Source organism: Micromys minutus (assembly GCF_963924665.1).
Source record: "Micromys minutus genome assembly, chromosome: X".
Lineage (NCBI taxonomy): Eukaryota > Metazoa > Chordata > Mammalia > Rodentia > Muridae > Micromys > Micromys minutus.
Window position 1 is genome coordinate 1,069,675 of NC_137970.1, and position 20,542 is coordinate 1,090,216.

The 20,542-nt window shown below is 35.8% G+C and overlaps 1 protein-coding gene across 5 annotated transcripts in view; it reads left to right on the top strand.

The window, feature by feature from the left end:
* The window catches only part of DMD (dystrophin), a 1,259,848-nt gene that overhangs the window by 1,035,631 nt on the left and 203,675 nt on the right, over positions 1-20,542 (top strand). For all 5 annotated transcript variants that reach the window (XM_080910294.1, XM_080910293.1, XM_080910296.1 and 2 more), the window contains one exon: positions 5,512-5,572. In XM_080910294.1, coding sequence (XP_080766420.1) covers positions 5,512-5,572 — 61 coding nt within the window. The remainder of the gene's footprint in view (positions 1-5,511; positions 5,573-20,542) is intronic.

A 20,542-nucleotide genomic window follows, 5' to 3' on the forward strand; every position in this document is an offset into this window, starting at 1 on the left:
TAGATGTGAGACTCTAAATCAAACTGCCAATATCCCTTTAACATTCTCTTCAGAGGAATGCAAAATCCAGTCTTATAAAAAATATCATTCAACTGTATTATTTCTACAGCAGACATACTTCTAGTAATGATAGAGCAGAGAAGGAACGGAAGGAGACTGTTGATTTGTCTTATTTTTAATTGCATAAAAACATTTTAGGGATTCAAACTACAAGTGAGAATGAGTAGCTTGGATGAACTTATAAACTATGAAAGAATGAGAAAACATTGTTTACCTAGAGGGTGGTTGGGAGAGGAAGCACCTTCACAGAAGCAAGAGGAGGGGGAAGCAGAGGGGGATGGGAGTGGGTAGGAATAGCATTTGAAATGTAAATACAAAGAATATCTAATAAAGAAAGGAAAGAAATAAAAGTGCACTGAATTTCACCATGAGACCAATAAGACTGGTCCACATGAAAAAAAAAGAATTTTGTATCGCTTAAGTTTTAAGGAGAAATGATTAACAGTAAAGAGGGGTAGGTAAGAAATAGTAAGAAGTTATTACTGGGGCTAGAGAGATGGGTTAATATTTAAGAGCACAGATCTGAGTTCAATTTCCATACGGACATATTAGCTGGCTCCCAACTGTCTGGAACTCCAGTTGCAGGGATTGCCAACCTCTAGCATTCATAGGCATCCAGCATACACACGCTGCAGATATATGTGCAAGCATACCAACCAGACACACAGAATTTTTAAAGTGTCTTAATCTTCTTATTTAACTGGAACTTAGAGTTATTGCCTTTAAAAACTTTTACAATTATTTAATAAGAATATTTTAATAATTTCTATGGTTCAGGGGAGCAGAAACTCTGCCTTAGGGACACGGTTTCCAACTGGTGCTCAGGCCGTCTGCCATCAGGAACAGCTGAGATCCAGGGAGACAGGCCTGGTGAGACTGCTCTGCTAGTAGCCTGGCACACAAAGGTCTGGACGAGTGCCCGGAAAGCGCGCCCCCACCTGATTGGTTCAGGGGAGCAGGAATTCTGCCATAGGAAAACAGTTTCCAACCAGAGGGCCCGTGCATGCAGAAAAAAATGCTCAGGCCATCTACCACCAGGAACAGCTGAGATCCAAGGACACAGGCCAGGTACACTGTGGAAACAGAAACCAATCACTGACAACAAGACCATGTATAATCACAGACAACAATATGGAAAGAGGAAAAAGAAAGAACTTACCCAAGGGAAACCAAGACAAACTGGCAACACCAGAACCCAGCTCTCCCATCACAGCAAAGAGCAGAATGCCAAACACTCCAAAAAGAAGACTCAGATCCAAAATCATACTTCAAGATAATGATAAAGATACTTAAACAAAAACGGGAGAAAAAGCATAAAGAAATGGAAGCTTTTAAAAGGGAAACAAGAAAAACACTCAAAGAAATCAAAGAACTAGAGGAAAACAGAACCAAAGAAATGAAGAAATTGAAGAAGGAATTTAAAATGGAAATGGAAACAAGAAGGAAAACACTAAAAGAGACAACCCTGGAGGTAGAAAATTTGAAAAGAAAATCAGGAGTCACAGATGCAAGCATCTCCAACAGAATACAAGAGATGGAAGAGAGGAATACAAATCGAAAAGGAAGAAGTAAAAACATCACTGTTTGCAGATGACATGATATTATACATAAGTGGCCCCAAAAATTCCACCAGAAAACTCCTACAGCTGATAAACAAGTTTAGCAAAGAGACTGGATATAAAATTGACTCAAACAAATCAGTAGCCTTCCTCTACTCAAAGGACAAACATGCTAAGAAATTAGGGAAATGATGTCCTTCACAATAGTCACAAACAATATGAAATACCTTAGTGTGACTCTAACTAAGCAAGTGAAGGACCTATATGACAAGAACTTCAAACCTCTAAAGAAGGAAATTGAGGAAGATCTCAGAAAATAGAGAGATCTCCCATGCTCATGGATTGGAAGGATCAACATTTCAAAAATGGCCAAAAGCAATCTACAGATTCAATACAATCCCCCATCAAAATTCCAACCCAATTCTTCATAGAGTTGAAAAGAGCAATGTGCAATTTCATCTGGAAAAACAAAAGACCTAGAATAGCAAAATCCATCCTCAACAACAAGAAAACATCTGCGGGAATCACTATCCCTGACCTCAAGCTATATTACAAGGCAATTGTGCTAAAAACGGCATTGTACTGGTACAGAGATAGGCACGTAGATCAATGGAATAGAATAGAAAATCTAGAAATGAACCCTCACATAGAAGGTCACTTGATTTTGACAAAGGAGCTGTAACCATTCAATGGAAAAAGGACAGCCTCTTCAACAAATGGTGCTGGTCCAACTGGCACTCAGCATGCAAAAGAATGAAAATAGACCCTTTCTTATCTCCTTGTACAAAGCTCAAGTGTAAGTGGATCAAAGATCTCCACATTAAACTAGACACACTGAAACTATTAGATGAGAAAGTAGGGAAAACCTTAGAACACATAGGCACAGGAGAAAATTTCCTGAACAGAACACCAATGGCTCAAGCTCTAAGGTCAAAGATTGACAAATGAGACTTAATGAGATTACAAAGTTTCTGTAAGGCTAAGGACAGTGTCAAGAATACAAAACAGCAGCCAACAGATTGGGAAAAGATCTTTACCAGCCCCACATCTGATAGAGGCCTAATATCCAAGGTATACAACGAACTCAAGGAGTTAGACACCAGAATATCAAACAACCCTATTAAAAATTGGAGTACAGAGCTAAACAAAAAGTTCTCAATTGAGGAATATCGAGTGGTGGAGAAGCATCTAAGGAAGTGCTTGACATCACTAGCCATCAGGGAAATGCAAATCAAAACAACCCTGAGATTCTACCTCACACCAGTCAGAATGGCTAAGATCAAAAATTCAGATGACAGCAGATGGTCGTGAGGATGTGGAGAAAGAGGAACACTTCTCCGCTGTTGGTGGGGTTGTAAACTGATACAACCACTCTGGAAATCAGTCTGTTGATTCCTCAGAAAATTGGACATTCCTGAAGACCCAGTTTTTCCACTTCTGGGCATATACCCCAGAGACACGCCAATATACAACAAAGACACATGCACCACAATGTTCATAGCATCCCTATTTATAATAGCCAGAAGCTGGAAAGAACCCAGATGTCCTTCAGTAGATGAATGGATACAAAAATTGTGGTATATTTACACAATGGAGTACTACTCAGCTATCAAAAACAATGACTTAACCAAATTCTTTAGAAAATGGATGCATCTAGAGAATATCATCCTGAGTGAGATAACCCAGGCACAAAAGAATCGACATAATATGGAATCACTGATAATTGGATACTAACTCCAGAAAGCTCTGAACACCCCCAGAAACAACTCCCTTTTGGCATTCTGATACCATGTCTTCTTATATAGCCCAGGCTGGCCTCCATCTTCACCAAACTGCATATACAACCATGTACAGCAAACTTTCCTCTAAGAGATACCTAAGATTAGTGCAGAAAAACAAACACCTTTCTGTGAAAAGAGAACATGCCTTGTTCTCAGAATCAGAAAGAACTCCCAATACTTTAGAATGATAACTAGGAAAAACAATGAGAGAAATCGTGAAGCTTTAATCCTTGGAGACCTTTAAGGAACAGTTTTTTTTTTTTTTTTTTTTTTTTTTTGTCAGTGTAGCCATTCATAGTCATACAGCCAGCAAGTGTGAGGCCACCAAATGCTCCCTGGAGTTCTAATCTCCCTTATATACACATGGCTCAAGAAGAGTCTTCACTAAGCAGCCAGGAGGTGGGATCACTAACTCTCCAAAGGGCTTCCTTACCAGAGCAGGTTTTGATTGGGAGAATCGTATAACCTTGGTTCTGATAAAGTTGGGTGGGGAATCTAATCCATGTTTTGAAATCAGATATTATTTACAATGTAAACAAATCAAGGTCAAAGTGCTGTATCCTAGAGAAGGGGCAAGAAGAGCGTCGGCAGAGAATGGGAAAGGCAGGGTGGAAAGTTAAAAGGGAGGCAAAGTGAAGGAAAAGAAGTATATACAAAGGACAGAGAGAAGTGAAAGACTGGGGAGTACTTCAAAGCAGCAGCTAAATGTCTTTCCTTCTCTCTAATATGGATTTCTATCTGCCAAAAAGATAAAAGCATAATTACCTGCTAAATACAAATTTATTTCTTATATCATTTAAATGACACGTCTCCAAGGGACAAAGCCTGGTTAAAGGTTGTGTAATGCAATCTCTCTATTACTCTATATAAAACAAAGAAGCTGGAGTTACATTACCCTTAAATTGTCTGGCATGGGCGAAGTTAACTTTTATTGGAAGCTGTTCTTTCATATTCTACAGTGTAGTCAAGGATATATTAGCTTTGACGTTTTCCTACATCTCAATATGCTGTGAAGTGAATTTACTGTGAGACTAATTTAGAAGGGAATTTTTCAGTGAAAGAAATAATAGCATCAGCTGAGCTACCAATTATTAGTAGAATGAAGATTCAGAAAAAAAACTTGCACACATAGAATTGGTAGATGTGAGTAAGAATGCTTCTTATATTTCTATTTCAGATGGTGTTCCATGTTCTGTTTTTTCCTCTGTACTGAATATTGAATCCAGAATGTGTGTTTCTTGAAATTCACATGTCTTGAAAGTTTATTAAGGAGGAAGTTTGCACAGAATTTTTTTATCTGCAGGGAGGGAAAAAAATCAGACATAAGCATTACAAAAAGGACACTTTTAATCAGCTTTAGTAAAGAGAGAGGACCCTACAACTTGAGCATTAGAAAAATAGTTGAAAATCTGGTAATGACAATAGCACAATTCCTGTGACACCATCTACTCCGGGAGCTAAAGAAGGGGAAGGAATTAGTACAAGGTCAATCTAGATACTGAGTGAAGTCTTACCTTAGTTGTTTTTAAAAATGGGCAATTTAAAGATAATTGCTTGGACTTATGTATAATAACGTCATTAAATGAATTCTAAATGCAGACCATATATATATATATATATATACATATATATATATATATATGTATGTATGTATGTATGTATGTATGTATATATATATATATGTATATATATATATATATATATATATACATGACCTCACAGACTTTTCATGAAATTCTATTATCCTTTGCTATCATCAGGAGTCATTCTGCCACCTTTGGTTGTCTTTTTCACTAATATGGTGAACAACTGTCATTTTGAAGTACCAAATTAAGCGTGTAATTCATAAATAAGTATAAATCCTCTTTAACTGAATAAAACTAAGACATTTGCATTTATCTTTGTGCCTGGATGAGTTTAATTTCACTTAGATTAAGCCAGAAATTTCAGAACATGGGGTTAATCCATCCTGTCTTCATGGGAAACTGAGCAAACAGACCAGTATCCGTGTAAAATTGTAATTCTGGACATTAATGTTGTCTTTCCTGTTTACCATGAATTTGACCTCCTTGCCTTTCTTTTCTTTTTCTTTTTCTTTTTTCTTTTTGCAGCTTCAGTCCAGGGTCCCTGGGAGAGAGCCATCTCACCAAATAAAGTGCCCTACTATATCAAGTAAGTCAAAGCATTTATGGTATCGGATTTCTATGTTCACAAATAAATTTCTTTTTAAAAGTTTTTACCCTTATTTACAATATCTATTTTTTTTAACTCCCAAGGAAGTGGATAATAAATTTATGCTAAAATTATCTCTATAAAATTGTTGATGCGATATAAAATCACTTTTATAGATAATGCAGCATATGTGGTGTGTTTTGGAGGGTGAGCAGAATTTTTACAGTATAGTCAAAATATCCAAGTAATATCATTGATAGTGGGAGTGAATACTTGACAGAAAAATGTTATTCATGTAGGTGTTTTCTGCAGTTCTTCTACAGAGGTGAAAGATCTATCGAGTAATATTTACACAAACTGTTTCAATGAATTATATGTCACATAACCCATAGGCAGACAGCCTAGAATTTGTGGAGCTGAGATGTTCATTCTCAACATTTAGCTCTTAGACTTAGTTACCTAATAATAGGGTCAGAGTAGAACTCTTTTTACTGGCAACATTTGTGACAGTAAAAGGAAAAGAGGCAAAGGATAGATGTTCTATGAAACATAAATTATGATATATTAACTTGACATGAAGGAGAAAGAATATTGAGTGATTATGATGCTTTAACCATCTCTCATCAATCATGCAAGAATCTAACTTAAGTCTAACTGTGAATTGGCTCCCCCAACAACAATTAGAAGAAATGGGGTTTATGAAATAGTATTCAGTAGCAAATAATGTCTTTGAACTTTTTTGGCATGAATCTGAATACAAATATTACATGTTTTCCCAGTTATTCAGCCTGCCATCTTTTATCAAATCTGTTTTTCTTCTTCTGGTGCCCGTCAGTTCTCCATAATTCAGTCCCAAAGCAATTACTTCAATTCAAGATCATCACAACTTCGTTCTCATAAAATGGGAATTCATGCATCAGTTTTGTTAACTCAAAAAAAATGAGGATAAAGGGACTTTAGGAACTCTCCTAAGTAAGACATGTTCTTCAGGAATATGGTTTAACTTTTATTTCATTAAAATTTTCCCAAATGAGATATCTTTGAACTTAAAAAAACTTCTATATGTCTTCATCCTACTTTTAAGTTTTCTTTTTTCAAAATGTTTTCATTATTTTTATATTAATTGCATTTATCTCATAACTCAAAATTATATATTTTAAACATCAGTTTAAGGTACATATGTTACTCAGCAATATATAGATTTAAATGTGCATGTGTATTTTATGGAATCTTTCATTCAAACTCTTTGTAGTGATTTCCTATATCAAAGTCTTTGTCAGTACAGATTTCATTTCAGATTAAGATATTTAAGACTTACTAGTTCCAGTAAAGCTCTGTTAACGTTAAACTATTTAGATAGTTTATCTGATCCTCATTTAACTTTGGTATCTGGTATCTATCTAGAAAATTTTCTATTTCATTCAAATTTTCCAGTTTTTGTTGAGTATAGGCTTTTGTAGTAGGATCTGATGATTTCTTGAATTTCCTCAGTTTCAGTTGTTATGTCTCCACTTTCATTTTTGATTTTGTTAATTTGGATACTCTCCCTTTGCCCTCTAGTTAGTCTGCCTAAGGGTTTATCTATCTTGTTAATTTTCTCAAAACAAACAAACAGCTCTTGGTTTATCGATTCTTTGTATAGTTTTTTTTTTCTCTATTTGGTTGATTTCTGCTCTGAGTTTGAATATTTCCTACCACCTACTCCTCTTGGATTTATCTGCTTCTTTTTGTTCTAGGGCTTTCAGTTGTGCTGTCAAGCTGCTAGTGTATGCTCTCTCCAGTTTCTTTTTGGAGGCACTCAGAGCTATGAGTTTTCCTCTCAGTACTTCTTTTATTGCATCCCATAAGTTTGGGTGTGTAGTGGTGTCATTTTCATTTATGTCAAGAAATCCTTGATTTCTTATTTTTTCCTCTTTGACCATGCTATCATTGAGCAGAGCATTGTTCAGCTTCTATGTGTATGTTAGAATGACTAAGATGAAAAACTCAGGTGACATCAGATTCTGGTGAAGATGTGGAGAAAGAAGACCACTCTTCCATTATTAGTAGGGTTGTAAGCTGGTATAACCACTCTGGAAATTAATCTGGCAGTTCCTCAGATAATTGAACATAGTACTACCTGAAAACCCAGCCACTCTATTCCTGGGCATATACCTCAAAGATGCTCCAACATATAACAAGGACACATGCTCCACCATGTTTATAGCATCCTTATTTTTAATAGCCAGAAGTTGGAAAGAACCCAGTTGTCCATCAACAGTTGAATGGATAAAGTTTGGTACATTTACACAGTGGAGTACTACTCAGCTATAAGAAACAATGACTTCATCAAATTTGTAGACAAATGCATGTAACTAGAGACTATCATCCTGAGTGAGGTGACCCAGTCACAAAAGAGCACATATGGTATGCACTCACTGATAATTGGATACTATTCCCAGAAAGCTCAGAATACCCAATACCCAAGAAACAATTCACAGACATTAGCTCAAAAAGAAGGAAGGGCAAAATGGGGACGCTTCAATCCTTCTTAGAAAAGAGAACAAAACTCTCATGGGGGGAAATGCAAGGTCAAATAGAGGAGCAGGGATTGAAGTAAAGATCACTCAGAAGCAGTCTTACCTGAGGATCCACCACATATGCAGTCACCTAATCCAAGCAGTATAGTTAATCCCCAAAAGTACTTACTGGCAGGAACCAGACAGAGATGCCTCCTCAGGGACTATGCCAGAGTCATATCGACAGAGCTGAGCATGTTTGCAGCTAACCATCAGTCTGAACTCAGGGATCCCAATGAGGTTGCTAAAGAGAGGACCTAAGGAGATGAAAGGGTCTGCAATCTCATGGGAAGATAACTATCAAACAACCAAACTCTCCAAAACTCCCATGAAGTCAAACACCTTTGTGCACACTTTGAGAGACATATTAATCCAGTTGCTTATGTAGCTGAAGATAGCAGTGTCTGGGGGGTAAATGGATAACATTTCAAATGTAAATACCGAGTATCTGATTTTAAAAGAGTAAAAAATAAAAGGAAGAAAAAGAAAACTACTTCCCCATACCAGAATTTGTCAGTAGGCAGAATTTATTCAGCACTGGGGGCAGTAGCATGAAAGCCTCCTCCGTCCGTAGAAGTTTGTTATTGAGACCAGTTCCATGCATACCTGATGCCAATAAAGCAAGTGCGGTGAGTTTATAGTTGCTGTGGCCACACTGGGCCTAGAAAAAGGTGTTTCACAGCTTTTCTTACTATCACAATTCCTTACTGGCAAAACCAAGCAGTTTCCTCAACCTTACTTACTTTATTTTAATGCTTAAAACCTTTCCATTTTCAATGACATGTTATCCAAATAACAAGATGTTTACATACCAAAAAGAAGTTTGCATACCAATAGTGTAAGACTGATGAGATTGGTGAGTTAGACAGTCATTCTTGAAATGTTAAGACATTAACAGTATTTTTGTTGTGGATAGGAAATCTGGCAGTGTTTATGCATTTCCTCACATCAGCTTTTCATCTGATTCTATTAACCTCCAGTTTCATACTTCAGACTACATGCTTGTCTAGTTTATTATTGATAGCATACATCATTGTTAGAATTTTCATTTCCCTTGAAGCTCTCGTTCCTGCCAGCACCTCTATCAGGTTATTTGATCACAGCTTTCATTGCCACTGAAAAAATAGTCACCAACATTGTTCAACCTGCTACAACTGCTTTTTCTACGCTCTGCCATTTTGTACTTGTTTGGCTTTACTGTCAAACTCATGAAAATTTTAGTATAATAGCCTTTAACCAGCTGCTGTGTTCTGTTAGGATTTCTTTCACCTTTTTATGTTTTATAATCCCATATGGGTAAACCAAACAGAGCCAAGAACTGGGATTCTCTTGCTTACTTGATGAGATAGAAAATTATTCTTCTGTGTGCTGGACTGTCAGAAGAATGTAGGAATCCCAAAGTTTCATGCAGGATATCCAACATAGATGTCATAAAAGCTAATAAATATTGCATTGAACAGAATAACGAGGCAACCAGCCCTGGGCTCTAACCCATATAAAGGCACGAGTGGTGTTTTTTTTTTATTTGTCTGGTTTACGAGTTAACCTAGTAAGTTTCATCCTGAAAATTAAGGTACATCATGCCCAGTTGCTCATAATATACTGGAAAATGACTGGCAGTGAAGTTTATCCAAAGCTGTGTAAGATTTTTGCCACATGTTGCTTCAGCCTTGTCTTAAAAAAACAAAACAAAACAAAAAAAAGAACAAAAAAAAAACCCTCCCATGTGTATACTGAATTCTATATAAATCAATGATTATTCACTTTCTTTTCATTCTGCATCCCTGGACCACAGCTGGCCCTAGTTAAATGGTTTGAAAATCAATGAAGACATTTATACTTGCTCACTGTGGATTTTAATCTCACATGCCCTGACTAATGCTTTTTCTTTCCAGCCTCCTGTTTTGAGAAATACTAATAGTTTTAAGTATTGTAGTCTGTCCTTGAGTGAAAGATGAGCTTTCCCCTTGATCGTCTTGGCTGTTTTTCCCTGGACCTGTTCCAGCTCTGTAATGCATTCCCTGGGACAGCATGAGTAGAACAGCCCAGATATTGGTTATTAAATTTGTTAGCACTGTCCCTAGTCTCCACTCACTCATGAAGAATGTAAATGTTATTTACTGGCTCCCATTGGTACAGAAATGGAGCAACCAATTGAGGTCATAACCTGTTCCACACGGATTAGTTCTAGCTGAGGGCTGATTTTCTGCTACTTTTCCGTATTACCAGATGAACTGCTTCACCTTAAATTTCTGTCAGCTGTCCCTTAGGAAAGATTTGCTTTTTAGACAAGCTGGTCATTTTCCTCCTTAAAAGGTGCTGTGGTTGCTAAATATTGGTATGAATCTGCTAATAAAACCCAGTAGCAAACCTGCTGACACTATCAGCAATAATGTATTACACAGGGTTATTTTCTAAACATTTCTGAGGTACTTTATGAGGGAATGAAAAAGAGGGTTCTGGGGAAACTAAATGTTCAACTTTAAAAAAAAAAAAGCATAGAATTCACACAAAGAAACTTATGTTCAAATGACTTTTGATCTCTTTTTGTTGGTGAGGGTGTGTGTGTGTGTGTGTGAGTGTGTGTGTGTGAGTGTGTGTGTGTTTGTGTTTTGTGTGCTTGTACACATGTGTGTGACCATGATCTATTCTTTTACCGCTCTCAATTCCAGGCACGTTTCCACAGCCATTTATCATATCTATGTTGCTTAAAACTTTCTAGTTGGTTATTGCTTAGCAAAAAAAAAAAAAAAAAAAAAAAAAACCAAAAAACTGCCTGGCTAAAGTCAACATTTCTTTTACTCAGTGCCTCTCATTAGCACTGCTATGCCTGGTAAAATTAGTAGTTTAGGTTCTGACTGGCTGTCCAGTTTTCTATGGTCTGTTATTACCATAAGCTGCAGAAGTATGCATTTACTTTTCTATATGGAATTGTGGCCATCCACCTAGACCTATCTCTTGGTGTTCTGTATCTTGTCAGTGCACATTCCAGTTTTACTTCATAGACCAGAATCTGATCTCAGTACTGACACTCCTTAACTTCAGTAGCCTTGGAATCATAACAACACCTTTTCCTTGTACTGTGGCACTTTGGTTCCTAATTCCAACACTGATTTTCAGGTTTGACATGCCCTCTGTGATTGAAACATATTTCTCTGTCACCCATGCTCCAGTTTTTAGTCATGCCAGGTGTCAATCTAGCTTGAGTTTTGGGTTCTTTCCTTCTTTGAATTACTGATTTCAATTTCAGTATGAGAATCTATACACAGAGGAAGCAATGGTTAACTGTCTCTGAGCTTTATCATATAAAATATCTCCATAATGGTTGGTTCACAGTGGGTGTATCAGTTGATCAACTGATACCTAGATATGATAGGGTTCTTGTTATACCTGACTCGAAAGATGTTCCTCCATTTCTCACTCTTATCTTGCTATCCTAAAAACCATAAAGAGTATTCTGACATTTCATTTTTATATTAGCTGAGTCTTGGCAAAAACAGTTATAGAATATGAACGCATCATACAGTGTAGTTTTTGCTGTTTCTGGTAAGATTATCCTTTTGTCTCTATTTTCCTTCAAAACAACTTCTAGTAGTTAACATTATGTAGTGGGAAGTTAAGAAAAGGTGCATCCAAATGACTTAAAAACCTCATTCCCTTCTTTATATAAACTAGCTTTTTGGTATTTGTCAATTATTTTGATTTGGAGAGGAAGGCTTGGTTTTTCCTTCTATCATCCAAAAAGACAGAGCCACAAAATATTATAGGTCATTTCCAGTCCTGACATTAACTCATACTATGAATGTTGGCTTTGAAGTAGAAATTGTTTGTGATAGTTATCTCAAGGAGTGAATATGAATTTTCATAACACTCTTGGAGATTCTTATTGTACCCTCAGTCTAAACAGAATGGAAAGGACAAGTGATGTTAAAACTTTTACTTAATAATTCCACACCGATGATGATATAAAATAAATATAAAAGAAAATCCACTGTTTAATTTGAGCATTTATTCTTTGAGAATACTAGGAAATATCTACAGCTAACATCACTGTCAAAACCCTGATGCTCTGACTTTTCAAAGGCAGTACACAAAGATAACCCAGAGGTCAGTCCTCTCTGCTGTGCTTTCTCCCCCATAGTTTGATGGCTCCAAAGGTCACATTAGTAGAGTCTCATTAAGCTCTGAAGCTACAGTAAAGGAATCGTCAGTAATGCTTAATTAATGATATAATCAGGAAAACAACTCAGGTTAAGGCATTAACTGAAAGAAAGTTAATAAGATGCCAAAGTTCCATGCAGAATATTGATTCTGGCCTTTGATTTTGCAGAGTTCACTGGGAGATACATTAGTAACTTCTGTGTCTCATAAATCTATGAAAACTTCTTTACATACCTTTATAATAGTTTTATAAGCTAGGTTGTATAATCATAACTTAAATAACAGACTCCACAAGAAACTAAACTTTAGTTCTTTTTCTAGTGTATTTTGTCGCAGCACATGCTTGGCAAATATTTTAAAGAAGGAATGAAATGAATAAACATACGGCAGTAATATTCTGTGAATTTCACCTTCCTAACTTTTTTCTTCCTTCTCAAATTTAGGAAACATTTTCTCCCATGTTAAATGTGGGGCCCAGTGCCTAGGCAAGTGCTCTCCCCATAAGTTCCATCTCTATCACCTCTATCAATTTGGATTGATGAACTAAATACATCACGTATACCCTCTAGACAGAAAGTCTAATATTTAAAAACCATATTGAGTTTAAAACCTTGTTATTTTTAATTATTTAATTTTATGTGTATGAACACTTTATCTGTATATATGTTTGTGTACTGTTTGTGCCTATTGCTGGAGAGGTCAGAAGAAGGTAAGCTACAATTTAAGTGATGGAAACCAAACTTGGACCCTCCTCTCCATCCTCCTATACTAGAATTGTTGTTGAGTTTCTCTTGTCTTATGTTGCTTGTCTTACAGGACATGATACTTAACATACACATCTGATTTTCACATGTCAAAACCTGAATTCTTGCATGCGTAAATTTCTCCATTCTATTTCTAGCACTACCCAAACTAATTTCATCTTTGTCTTTCTTTGTCTAATAGAATTATTGGCCATTTCATTCAGTCCTTTGGAACCTGAGTTCCCCCCACACACATAAAAGAATAATGTGGAGAAAGAGATAGGAATAACATTCTGTCCCTAGCTGGGAGACTTTTGGCAACTGATACTGGCTCATAATGGTAGTGTCTACTTTCTTTAAGACTATGACACCTGGTAGATTGACCATGTTCAGTGAAAGCCGCACATACAGGAATATATAAGCAACACAAAATAAAAATTTATTGAAGGAGCACAACAGGAGGAAAGCAAGGAAGGGTAGTGGAGGATTAAGGAAAGGAAGGAAGTGGAAGAGAAGGAGGAGAAAAGGAAAAAGAGGAAGTAAGGGAGAAGGAGAAAAGGGAGAAGGAGGAGGAGAAGGAGAAGAAATAAATTTGTATGAGTAAGAATGGAGGAATGAGTCTGGAAAAGAGGAGAGAAGCTGAATACAAACAATTAAGGCCCCTAACCAATCAAATGAGAAAAAGTAAGGGAGTAGAAGTAATTACTATCCTGTGAACCTCTGAAAGAATTTGCAGCCAAAAGACTCAGTGCTTAATGGAGAAAGGTGCAAGAACATACGTCTGAACAAGGAGACGTGGATAAAATAAAAAGATGATTTAAAAAAAAAAGAAGTAATTACTGGGATCTCTCTGAGCCCTTGCTTTATTGTCAAAGAAGTAGGTTCTTATGTTTTTGTAAATGGGACTTAGTAGATCTCTTTTCTTTCCCAGTGACCACTGATGCTTGACAATTATGATGCAGTTTGCTTCACTTCGCATTGTATGTAGGATCTACTTTGGGAACTGGGATTTTAGATTTAGAAGCTTAAGATAATGTCATAGAGTATAAAAAAGTTTTACTTTACAGGAGGATGCCAAAATAGTCTACATATATAGTGCTTCAAAGAAGATACATATGCTTATATATAATATGTTTCTTATTATGGTGTAATAACTACAGTTAAAACACATGTGCAGGCTTTTAAAAACTGTAATTGTAATCCATAGTATAATACACATATCAGTCAAAAACTATTAGTGGCTTTTCTCATCTCTGTTCAAACTAAATTGAAGTCTAAGAGATTTGTAAAGCAGCTAGGATTACAGTTTTGAGGAAATGCTCAAAGAGATCCAGCCAGGATGAGCTACATATTTGGAATTTTTTAGGACCCAAATATAGCCATGATCAAATTAGTTTATTTTAACTTTAAGAGTTCCCATTCAGTTTGAGATATGAGCAAATTCCCAAACATTCCTGAGCTTCTGAACTTTAATTGCCTCTTATCCTGTCCTCTTGGGAAGAAGCATCCTGTTCCCTTCACAAAGGTCAGCAGCAGACCAGACAACATTTGAAAATAACTTAATAACCCTGAACTGCCTCTCCCCTTCAGATAATTTTCTTAGAGCATTAGGCCTTTGAACACTGACCTGGATACAGAAAATGTCTGCTTCTCAGCAGTAAAACTTCAAATCCTATTTACTTCACCCCTGTGCCTTTCCAGGAGGTTAGACACCCCACATATGTGTATGCCGTTCTTAACAGAATTAAAGCAGTGTATAAATCAGTGCTATGATGTTGCAAAATTTAAAATCTTTATACAAGACAGAAAAGCAATCTGCACTTTTCTCAGCAGTCTGAAAGCAGATTCTAAATGAAGCTAACCTCATTGTCAGCATTCAACAAATGATCATGCCTTTTGTGATGTCATTAGCTCCTGGGTGAATAAAACTGTGAAGCTTTGCTTCTTTTTCTTAAACTTTCAATAGTTTTTTTTTTTTTTTTCTCTTCTGTTTTTTCTTTTCCAGTTCTTTCACATCCATCTTGGTCCTGAAACCACAGATATCAAAGACTCAGTTTAAAGTGGATTTTTTTTTTTTTTTTTTTTTTGTACTTGCTTCTTTCTTGGTTTACAATGAAGTTTTCTTTTCCCCGTTGGTCACTTTTTCTGCGTCGAAAGCTTTCTGTAAACAGATTTTTTTCATACTCATGGTCCATATAATCTCTTATCCAAAAAGAAAACTCAAGTTAATATGCACTTACTGTGTGCTGAATGATTGACTAGGGCCTTTATCTACAAAATGGAACACTTAGTTCTGTATATTTTGAGTCCTTATCACAATCTGTGGATATTTTATAATGATAAAACTACTGAAGCAGAAATAATTTGAAAACTTAAAAAGATTAATAAATGGGTAGAAATCTGATATTCACAATCAGCATCACTATTACTGCATGTCTGTTCTTCCCACACATTTCAACTTTCAGTTCTATAGGTTGGAAACTGACTCTTGGGAAACTGCTACTTTGTACATCACCCCCAAAAACCCATTAGCCCTTCTTTGTATTGCTAGTAGCCCCCCTCCACTTTGGCTTTATCTATACAGTCAGATTCTTCTGTCACTGCTGTTTTGTGAAGATCTTTAGTTACTTTTTGTAGCTTCTGGTAACAAAGGAAGGAGAAAAAAAAACATTGTCAGCCCTAATATAAGCATTCTAGCGTGTACTTTTGCTGGAAAAAAGGCAAAGGACTTTTGAGTTAGATCCCACTACTTCTTTCAGAGCTTTCCTGAGATTAGAGCTAAGACAGGAACCTAACAGATATCCCAGACTGAATTTCACTTTACATTCTAAACTGTGAGTCTATTTGAACAACTCTACTTTTTATCTTATCTTTGAAGTTCACACCATTTCGACTTCCCAGACCAAACAAAGTCAAGTTCTTGGTCAAATTTTTATACAAGGCAAAGGCATATGGCCTGGGACCTAACCACACTCATGATGTCCCTACACACTGAATTTTGTGTTACTATGTGTTACTCATGGGGAATCTCATGGATGAAAAGCACTTTTTACATAATAACAAAAATGTATCATGAAATTTGAGACAATGACCATGGTGTGTGTGTGTGTGTGTGTGTGTGTGTGTGTGTGTGTGTGTGTGTGTGTGTGCGCGCGCGCGCGTGTACACGCACAAGTATGTTAGGCATATGTGGAGTGCTATACAAACCTGTGCATGAAAGAGGCCAAAAGAGAATGTCAGAGGCCTTGCCTTGTCATTCTCCCCTTTAAATTCTTGAGACATATTTTTTTACTGAACCCAGAAATGGCAGCCAACAAGTTTCAGAACCTCCTATCTTTGCCCTTCCCGAGCACAGGAGTTTCATGGATGTGTGGCCATGTCCAGCTTTTTATATGGGTACTGAGGATTTTAACTCAGGTCCTCATGACTGAATAGCAAGTAATATTACTCTGTGACCCATCTATCTAGCACAAGTAATATGTTCTTAAAGATAAGGAATGTGTCTCCCAAAAGTTAATAAAATCCTATCTGAATAGGTAATCACCTCATGCTAAGCTATAAATATAAGTATTTTAGCACTTATAAAGCTAGACTAATTACATTTATTCCATTCTTCAATTGATGCTATAGGAAGTTTTCTGTGAGTGGGAAAAAAAGAGTAAAACCATCAAGTAATAGATTACAGTGAATTATAGATCGATTATGTGAAACTTAAGATGTGCAGGTGCAGCAGAAGTTAATAGGAAAATATCTTCATAGCTACAATTAATAGATGGGAACTGTGAAAAGTTTATTTGTGTGTGTGTACACATAAATTAAGATGAGGAAGAGAGGGAGTTATTAATAGTCATTTCCTGGCTGATGTCAGAGGAGTGAATGACCTTAACAGACCACCTTATAAATATGCTAATACTTCCCAGACCTGCTTGTTAATCTTGTTAGTAGTATTTACATGCCAGAAAGACACTTGAAAGCGTCTATAAAATGGTTTAAGTGGGGTTTATATGGTCTGACTGGGTTACTTATTGTAAATAGCCATGGAATTCATAGAACTATAAGGATACTTGCAGAATCGCTTTCTTCATTTTGCTATTAACCATTTTAAAGTAGAAGCTTTTGACACTAAAATGGTGTCTTTTTACTCTCCACATTTCTGTTTGTAAATTTTAATACATAGATCTGATAATATACAGTGAAAATGCATCATAAGGGTTGGTTGTAATTGGCATTTTGAAGTAACATGTCTAATTGTTTCCGGTTCATCCTGGGCGGGGTGGGGGGTATTTTAGCTGTGCTCAGACTTTCCTTACAACCTACAGAGCCATTATTACAGAGCGGTGCTACATTTGAAGCAAAGCTTTGTACAAGCCCTGTCTGAACTCTAAGGTGAACCTATACAGTATGTGTTTTAATTCAAGAAAGTGCTGTGCTTTTCGGTTCAAGGAAGAAAATAAAAGCAGTAAGGGAAACAATTTACTTGCCCTTTATACATTGTGGCCAGTTCTCAGAAACCAATGTCTAAGAAAAATGTACAGTCAAGACTAGGAAGATATTTCACAGTTACACACACACACACACACATGTGCACATACACACATAACAAATATATAAATAAGTGTTAAACTTTAAAAAATATTCTCAATAATTCCACTGGGATAACTGATCAAAATAAATTTTAAAAATAATGTCTATCCATTGATCAATTAATTTATTGTGCTCTAGTCTCTTCAGACCAAAAAAAAAAAAAAAAAAAAAAAATCCCAAATAGGCCTGATTACATTTTTCTGTAAATTAAAATCTTTAAATGTTACAGTTGGGGGAGGCTGGAAAGATAGCTCAATAGTTAAGAAACACTGTGCCCTGCTGCTCTTCCAGAGAAACAAAGTTTAAAAACCTCAAAAAAATTAAGTTCAAAAATAAGATATTGTTTTAGAGAAATTTGTAAATAAATGCATTCTTTTAGCAGTTTCAATTGCCAATGTGATTGTGAGAGTTAGACATCCTCTTCCATTCTTCTTTGTATTTCAAAACTCAGAGGCTATTTTCAGAAGCCAAAGTTGGGTGACTATGTGCATGTCTGAATCTTAATGTTCTAAGATTGTGAAACAAGTTGGAGTGAGGAAGGTGATAAAATACTCCACATGCAGTGGGGCAGTGCCAATTGGGAAGAAAAAACTTCAAATATGGTATTCAGTTATTCCCAAGTTATTCTCTTGCTTGTCTCTGATAATATTAGTTGTTGTTATCAAATGCATAGAAATTTGATTACTTTCATGAATGCATAAATACTGATAAAATGGTCTTTTATAAAATACAGGTTTCATGGGGCTTTAGGACTGGTTGTTTATTTATAGAGGATACAGTCATCTAGAGACATCCTTTTAAATAGCTTATATTATTAAGGAACTTACTGCTATTTATCTAACTCGTAATTCTTGTACTCTTAGTCACCGTTTCTTTTTACTGTGCAGGCTGTGAAATAACAAAAGAAATCTCTACAGTGCTTAGCCTCATTCATCACCAACAAAATTAGCGATTATATCCCATGCCCTTGAAATATATTGCTTTCAAAATGCATAAGCTGGAAAAGAGCATGTCAGTGGAGAGACAGAAGTCTGATCCTCTTCGGCTGGTAGATTTGAAACTAATCTTGTCTGTCCATGTGAACTGGAAACCATTGACATGACAGAGTAGAGGAAACATGGTCAAACTTCAAAGTCAGCTTTCTTCGGAAGCTAGAGGGCTCAGACATGGAATATGTTCTGTAAATTAAAAGCTAAAAATCTTGATGTCTAACAGAATTTATTTTTTTAAATGCTACCTCCAATGGATCCTATATGAGCTGAGGATTATTGAATAATACAATATGACAGTTATTTCTCTGGCTGAAAATTTATAGAATTAATTACATAAAGCATCAGGAAAAGAAACATAAACATGAATTTTTTAGTAAAAAGAAAACATTGTACATGAAAAGAAAAAAAAAGCACTCAACAAATCAGTACTGCTTGGGGAAACCTGGATCCAAAGCCAGCAATACTTATATCATAAAACCATCTGATTCTATCCTGAAGAAACACTTTAATCACCATATTTTCTAAAGAATAGAGGAAAAGCTGGGTAAGGCTGGTATAACTCTTTAAATATGCCACTCAGGAAAGAGAGATAAGTGGTTCTCTGTGAGTCCAAGGCCAGCCAGGTCTACAAATAGTTTTCGAACAGCAAGTGCTACCTACCCAGAGAGAGACTGTCTCAACACAAAGTAGAACACACAATAAACGAGTAGAGGAGGTGAAAGGAGTACTTATATCTGGTGAATATTTCTCAATTTTATAGCAGTATTCATACAACCCTACTTGTCTATACAACCTTTTGCTGAAATTATTCATAGAGTTTTTTTTTTTAAATAAAGAATAGTTAAGTCATTACTAGATACAGGGTAGGGTATGGGGGAGGACAGAAAGCAGCATATGTTTAGTAGATAAAATAATACAGTTGTACAGGAAAAATTACATCATTGCATCTAGCTTTGTAGGAGTACCAGGGTTGATAATAACTCAAATATTTCAAAAGAATATAAGATGATATTTTGAAGGTGTCTAATTCCAAAAGATACATATGTCAGTATGACAATGAGATCAATTACTCAATCTGATAATGATACCCAGTATATATCTCTTGAGCTCCATCAGCTTAGATTTTGTTCTTTGTTTGTCCTTGTCTAACTGTTTTTATAAGAAAATGGATAACACTAATGAGGTTATGAGGATTATTAAGCAATATTGGTGACTATAATAAATATTATTCTTATGTAAAGTGATAATATTCCTTAAAATCTGTGATCAGTTTAATGGGTGACATAAAAAAAAACTATAAGGAAGTAAAAGCAAAAAAAAAACAGAAGATAGTTAAGTTTTGGTAAAAGAGTCCAAATATATGTTATATAGATTTTTTTAAAAAATCGCATGTATAAGCATGCATAATTTTGTTGCTCTATTACCTTCATCGTGCTGTGAAATAAGGAAGAATGATCCTGACAAGGCAGCCTCGAATATGCAAACAGAATATATGTGAATACATCAGAGTTGTTCCTTCCAAAGCTAAACTAACCTGCTTTTAGTGTTCTAGAATTAACTCTACTCGACCCATCACTATTATCAATTCTTTAATTTAAATGTATTTTCCATTTTTTTAATGTTTTGTGTGGCCTTTTTAAGAAGGCTCTTTTTTCTAAGTAGCTAACTGCCTAAGATTTCCTTTGATACTGTGTTAAGGTCCAAGAATGTACAGCTATAAATAAGAACAAGACTTTGGCAGGCAATATTTTTGTTTTTAATGTTGAAAAATGATGTTCACTTATTATCAAATGTTACTTTTAATTTTGTTGTAATGACAAAAGCATATCTGATTTATGTTTTTAATAAAAGATATAAACATTCAGTCCTGATTTTTTCCCTAAAATCCCAAAGAGAAAATTATCTTTTTATCACTTCCTCCCTATAGCCTAA